The sequence below is a fragment of the Lipotes vexillifer genome, unplaced genomic scaffold, assembly GCF_000442215.2.
Source record: "Lipotes vexillifer unplaced genomic scaffold, Lipotes_vexillifer_v1.1 scaffold240, whole genome shotgun sequence".
NCBI lineage: Eukaryota > Metazoa > Chordata > Mammalia > Artiodactyla > Lipotidae > Lipotes > Lipotes vexillifer.
In genome coordinates this window covers 329059-335792 of record NW_006797481.1, presented here as the reverse complement: position 1 = coordinate 335792, position 6734 = coordinate 329059, and the positions used below count along the sequence as shown (strand labels likewise).

The 6734-nt window shown below is 50.8% G+C and overlaps 1 protein-coding gene across 6 annotated transcripts in view; it reads left to right on the top strand.

Annotated features, from left to right (window-relative positions):
* Window positions 1-6734, top strand: part of TACC2 (transforming acidic coiled-coil containing protein 2) — a 79664-nt gene that overhangs the window by 37797 nt on the left and 35133 nt on the right. For 5 of the 6 annotated variants that reach the window (XM_007469553.1, XM_007469551.1, XM_007469549.1 and 2 more), the window contains one exon: window positions 1780-3091. In XM_007469553.1, the coding sequence (XP_007469615.1) occupies window positions 2697-3091 (395 nt within the window). In that variant the 5' untranslated portion in view covers window positions 1780-2696. Of the gene's footprint in view, window positions 1-1448; window positions 3092-6734 lie in introns of those variants that run through there. The other variant, XM_007469552.1, reaches the window with a different exon arrangement.

Below are 6734 nucleotides of genomic sequence, written 5' to 3'. Positions count from 1 at the left end.
CCCCCCCCGTGGGGGTGGCCTGCCGTGAGCATGACCCGCTCTGAGAAAAATCTACAGTAGGAAGCCGGTTTGGGTATAAGTGAGCATTCCTCAAACCTTGTTGGTTTGTTGGAATGAGGGATTAGGGCTGCCAGATTTAGCAAACAAAAATACAGAGCGTCCAATTAAATTAGAATCGCAGATACACAGTGAGTGACTGGGACTTGGGACATATTTATACTAAAAAATGTATTCTTTTATCCTAAATGCAAATTTAACTGAACATCCTATATTTTATCTGGCAACCCACGGCACGGGGTGGGGTGGGTACTGCAGGATATAACTCCTGACAGTGGAATGCCGTCCCAGGTCATATATGTGCCAGCTCTTTTTTTCTTTTTCTTTTTCTTTTTTTGGCCGCTCTACACAGCATGTGGGATTTTAGTCCCCCGACCAGGGATCGAAACTGCGCCCCCTACGGTGGAAGCCCGGAGTCTTAACCACTGGAGCGCCGGGGCAGTCCCTGTGCCAGCTCTTGAATTCCTTCTTCTGCAGACCACTTTGCAACATTTTCTCCCCTTTGTCTAGGGACACGTTTTCAGTTTTCTGGCCAATTGTTTTCTGGCATCTTGACTGCCCAGGACAGCTGTGAAGCCAGAAATGCATGCAAGGTGCCGCCTGGTGCAGGCAGAGCCCAGAGTAGCCAAGCCAAGGCCAGGCTGGCCGCATCCCAACAGAGCAGTGGGGTCATGAGATGATGGAATGTCTCTTGGCCAGCATCTGGAGCATCCGCAGCATGTTTTAAAATAAGGATCAGCCTCCTTGGCTGGCAGTGGCTGAGCGGGGAGGAGAAACGGGGAAGAAACTCTAGAAAAATGGAGAGAGAATGGATGAGAGGGAAGGCCAAGAAGAGGAGCATGGCAGGCAGGGTTGGAGGGAGAGATCACGGGGATCCCTGGAGTCAGGACAGGTGGCAGACGGGTCGAACTTAGTCCTGCTGCAGTTGCCCGGGGGCCTCCAGATAAAGGCTCTGACGAGTCAAGAGCAGGCTGGATGATGATAGCAACTAGTATTTACCAAAGGCTCACTATGCTTTACTGGCATTATTTCTCTGTCTTCCTTTCCTGATCCTCTCCTTTACTTTAGCCACACTGGCCTCTGATATTTCTGCAACACACCAGGTGTGCACCTACCCCAGGGCCTTTGCACTTGCTGTTTCCTTTGCCTAGGATGCTTCCCCCCGCAGGTATCCCCCTGGTTCACGCCTTTACCTCGTTTCTGATCTTGGCTTCAGTGTTTCCTCCTTGGAGGGCTTTGCCCAGCTGCCTTATTTTAAAATTGCAACACCCCTCCCCTGGCTTTCTTTTTCTCCATAGCACTCGTCACCGTCCGACAGTCCATACGTTTTACTTGTTTATTGTTTCTTGACTGTCTTCTCCCTAAAGAATGTAACTTCCAGAAGGGCAAAGATTTCGTTCATTGTTGAATACCCAACACCCAGAACAGGTGCTTTGTTTGATCAGGCACTTGGTAAACGTATTTCGAATGACAATGATTTGAGCTATTCCTTAGACAGCCCTTATTGCTCCCACTTTACAGATGAGAGAGCTGCGGGTCAGCTTGTCCAGACCCTGGAGCCAATGGGTGAGAGCAGGATGTGTACCCAAGCAGCGTGCCTGTCCAGTGGTGGGTGGGTTGACCTGGGGCTCTGGTATTAGAGGGTTATAGTCTGGCACGGGATGAGAGACTGTCCGAAGTGCCCTGTGTCCTTCAGTGACGGCTTTGTCTCCGTTTCCTCAGGATGTGGCTGTGAGCCGGTCTGTGTCCCCGATGGCCCCCGCAGCAGCTCGGTGGAAGGAAGTCCTTTCCATCCTCCGACACACTCCTTCTCCTCCGTCTTCGATGAAGACAAGCCGATAGCCAGCAGCGGGACTTACAACTTGGACTTTGACAACATCGAGCTGGTGGATAATTTTCAGACCTTGGAGCCTCGCTCCTCAGACTCTAAGAATCAGGATTGCAAGGTGAGCCCGCGGAGGAAGTCCACAGACTCTGTCCCCATCTCTAAGTCGACGTTATCCCGCTCGCTCAGCCTGCAAGCCAGTGACTTTGATGGTGCTTCTTGCTCAGGCAATCCCGAGGCCGCGGCCCCGGCCCCAGATGCACATAGCACGGGTTCGAGCAGTGCTTCCAGTACCCTTAAGCGAACTAAGAAACCGAGGCCACCTTCCTTAAAAAAGAAACAGACCACTAAGAAACCCCCTGAAACCCCCCCAGTGAAAGAGACACAGCAAGAGCCAGCCGAAGAGAGTCCCGACCCCAGCGAAGAGAGTCGAATAGCCGAGACAAAAGCGGAATCCGCTAAGACGGAAGGTTCTGGACCAGCCTTATCAGAGGAGGCACCCCTAGAACCTGCTGCTGTGCCCAAGGCTGCCTGTCCTCTGGACTCCGAGGGTGCAGAAGAGGCCATCCCCCCAGCTTCTGGGGGTGGCAGAGTGCAGAACTCACCCCCCGCTGGAAGGAAAACATTGTCTCCTGCCACGGCCCCAGAGGTGGTGGAGGTGTCCCCATTGGATAGTGGGGGGCAAGAGGACTCCCCAGCCAAAGGCCTCTCAGTGAGGCTGGAGTTTGACTATTCTGAGGACAAGGGTAGTTGGGACACCCAGCAGGAAAACCCCCCTCCCACCAAAAAGATAGGCAAAAAGCCGGTTGCCAAAATGCCCCTAAGGAGGCCAAAGATGAAAAAAACACCCGAAAAACTCGACAACACTCCTGCCTCGCCTACCAGATCCCCTGATGAACCCAACGACATCCCTATCGCTAAAGGTACCTACACCTTTGATATTGACAAGTGGGATGACCCCAGTTTTAACCCTTTTTCTTCCACCTCAAAAATGCAGGAGTCTCCCAAACTGCCCCAACAGTCATACAACTTTGACCCGGACGCCTGTGATGAGTCCACTGACCCCTTTAAGACATGCTCTAAGACCCCCAGCTCACCTTCTAAATCCCCAGCCTCCTTTGAGATCCCAGCCAGTGCCATCGAAGCCAATGGAGTGGACGGGGATGGGCTGAACAAGCCCGCCAAGAAGAAGAAGGCGCCCCTCAAGACGTAAGTTCAGGGGTGCAGGTGGTAAGATCGGAGTCGGGGCTGGGCATTGGCTGTGGTTGTCGCTCACGTGCCTGGATGACCCGTCCGCCATTTGCTGCAGTGCCACCGTGTTTGCGGCAGGATACCTGCTTTCATTCCTCTCTGCACCCACAGTGGTGGCCTTTCCCGTCCACATATCCCATTGGGTCTAGAGTCATTGATCTTTTGCCTCAATTAGTCAGCGGGCTAAAGCTTTACTTGTAGCTGAAGACCTGACTTTCAACTTCAGGAGAGTGTGGGATCCATGGAAAGGGAGCAGCCCAGTGGAGGTCTGGTCAGCCTCCCTGTTGGTGACTTGGCATTTTCTGTTTAACACATGAATTGCTTTATGGAGTGGCCTCCAAACTAAGAGATCTGCCCTTGTATTATTAAAATTTGTAGTGTTTGTTTCTGCCCATTAAGGAGACATTAGCCCAGGAGGCAAACACAGTAGGCTTGGGAAGCCCTTGAGAGAGAGAGAGGTCTGGTCTGGGCCCCTTCCGGTACCCCAGCTAACGTGTAAGAAGCACGCCGGTTTGTCTTCACCCCTGCGTAGCCATCTTCATACACGAGCATCCACAGGCCCTGTAGGTCCAGAAAAGGTCAGTGGAACCTGAAAGGGAGAAGCAGCCCCCACGGTCCCCAGGAGGCCATTAATAATCAGGTCTGCTCTCCAAACACTGGCCAAGTAGGCTGTGCGTAATACTACGTGTCCATGCCTCTGGAATTCATCCCAGGACCCAGCTCCAACTTGGATGGCTACCGGTCCGTCCTCAGGACTTTGGTCCAAGTGTAGGTGGTTTGGTGCTTGGAGCTTTTCTCCACTCGTGCAGTATCGTCAATAATTTAACAAGGCCAAGGGGACAGGGCTTCTGGCGGCAACTCAGCAGAACAGACCATGGCTGCTGGCCCCTCCGAGTCTGCCTGGCACAAATCGAGATAGGGTGACCTGTTTACCTCTCATTCTGGGCTCCCCCAAGCATTTAACATTTGAGGAGAACCCGAGGCTTCCTGAGAAGGTCTCTAAGCAGGCTTTGGCCTTGGGTCACCTTTACCTCTGTCCGGTGTTGGATAGAGGAAACAGTCCTGGCGAGAAAGGGGACTTTTCTTAGATCAGCTGCCAAACCAGGCCCTCCTTAAAGATTCCATAGCATCTTTGTTGGGAGCTTTGTTTTAAGCCTCAAACCGGAGAAATCTGAAACGCCCAAATCGCAAAGCTAACCTCTTATTTTGGGGACGAGAGCCAGTTTGTAGCCACTGCCTCCTCCTCCCCTGCAGATAGCTTGGTTCTATTCTGTTCTGTCCTCAGAGACAGCTAACCGAGGTTGGGGAAGCTAACCCATCTCCAGGTCTTACCTCTAGGGCAGATGGCTTGGAATCCTACACTGGGGTGACGAAGCTCTTTGAGCCACCAACATTTTATGGGATAACTGGAACCAAGAGAGGAAGGCATTCTCTGACAGCCCCTCTCCAAAAAGCTGGGACGTAGCCCACACTTCCAAGCAGAGCAGTGGATGGCTGTTGTAGCCTAACCCATTAATAACCAGTTGTCTGCAGATTTATCTTTTTTGTCAGTTCCTTCTGTCTGTCTCTCTTTTTCTTTGTCTTCTTGTCTTAGGATGGTTGAAGACGTGATGTCTGTATGTTCTCTGTTGTAAGTAAATTAAATGGAATCTGCCTCTTACACCAAATGTGCTTTTTTCTGCCTTTGTTTTTGCTTCCAAGCTCTTTTTATTTCCTTTCCGTGGCTGCTCCTTACGTATTTCTGTGGTGGGCCTGGGAATGATGGGGCATGGGGCTTCCCAGTAGCAGAGGTTATTTATCTGTTTCATAGTGATTAGCATAAATGAAACTGCTTGGCTGTGAAAACGTGATTATCCAACATCTGCCTGCTTGTCAGGAATGGAAGTTTTTTTTCCCCTTGCTTATTGGATGTCTTCATCTGAAACCCATACATTTTTTTTTTTTTCACTCTCATCCCATTCTTTCATTTGAAATTGGACGATTGCTTTCAAAGTATTGTGGCTTCACATTAAAATAACCACAGGCAGCAACCCAGTCCAACCACAGGCAGCAACCGCTACTGCTTGTTCTGGCTACACGTGAAGCAGAAATGTTTGAGCTGTTTCAAATTGAGACTGATGGGAGCCCCCTGAAATGCAGGGTCAGCTCAGTGGAGCACACAGCTGTGAGAGCCATCGCCAGGCTGCTCTGGGTCAGCAGGACCGGGCTGGGTATCAGCATGCCATCTGGGGGTCGCCTTGTTGAGGGAGACAGAGCAACAGAGCAGACCACCGCTGTGCCTGTACGGCTTTGCCTCCCTGGCCAGGAGAGATCTTGTGGGCTGCTCCCGGGGGCCCAAGGACAGGCACTTTCTCTGCCTCTCCATTATTCCACGAGGAGCTGGCCTGGCCCCAGACATCCAGCAGCCCCGGGATAGGGTGGAGTCTCTCAGGCTCTCTTCTGCCCAAGGGATTTCTTTGGTATTTTAGAGCCATTTAGCTACTGTGAAACACACAGTTGTATATTTATACGCATGGATAAATATATACTTCAAGCTGTGATTGTACTGTTCACATGGCAAATGTCATAAATGTTGTAAATAACCATTTATGGTATTTCTTTCATGACTGAAAGCCATTGTTGGAGCGTTTTATTCCAGAGAACACAAGGAGGAACTTGGTGCCAATTTGCTCTGTCCACCCAGTTAACGTTTAGAGCAGGGGAGGGGAGGGGGCTGGTCTAAGGTGAGGGGGACCCCCGCACAAGCCCTTGCTTTGCTGGGGGCAGGACCAGACCACAGAGGGGCGTGAGACCAGGGGGCAGGGGCCGATCTGCAGGTGGAGAAGCCTCCATTCTGATAGTGGAGATGAACCCCTGACCACCCAGTAGACTGAATGGAGCCATCTGTGCTAAAAGCCCCTTCCTTCTGACTCCTCTAGAGTCTGAGCTGATGCCTCGTTTGCCTAGGTCCTCCCCTCTCCTTCCCTCCCCCTCAGCCCCCAGTTATTTATACGAGGGGGAAAAAAGGAGAGAACAGAGTTGTCAGTCGTGGTTAGGAAAGACATGTTTTAAAAAATTGTTTCATCTCCGAAAAAGAGTTCTGGAGACTGGTTGCACAACAATGTGAATGTACTTTACGCTACTGAACTGTACACTTAAAAGCGTTGAAGTTGGTAAATTTTATGTTACGTGTATTCTACCGTAGTTAAAAAAAAAAAAATGATCTCACCCCTCGCCCTGCCTTTAGTCAGAATCCCACCCAGAAGTTCAGAGGTGCGGGAATCCATTAAGCTCAGAGTTCCTGCACATAGGAGGGAATCTGCCAGTTCTCCCTGAAGACCCAGGACTTTCCTTCCTGTCTCTGCACGGCTCCTTCAGTTGTTTGAGTGCTGTGTCGGCTTGGTCTTCTGTGAACTGGATCCTGTTAATTGGTGTCACGAGCTGACATCCCCTCCCCCACCTTAGTTGGTTCAGACATTCCTGGACGGATCCAGATATATTAATCTGCTCACCAGAATCTGCTTTTTGAAATAAGAACATCTGGGTAAATTTAGCTTCATTTTCTGGGTCAGCTCTCCAAAATGGCATCTTTTCAAAGATTTCCAGCTTGATGACTCTTTCC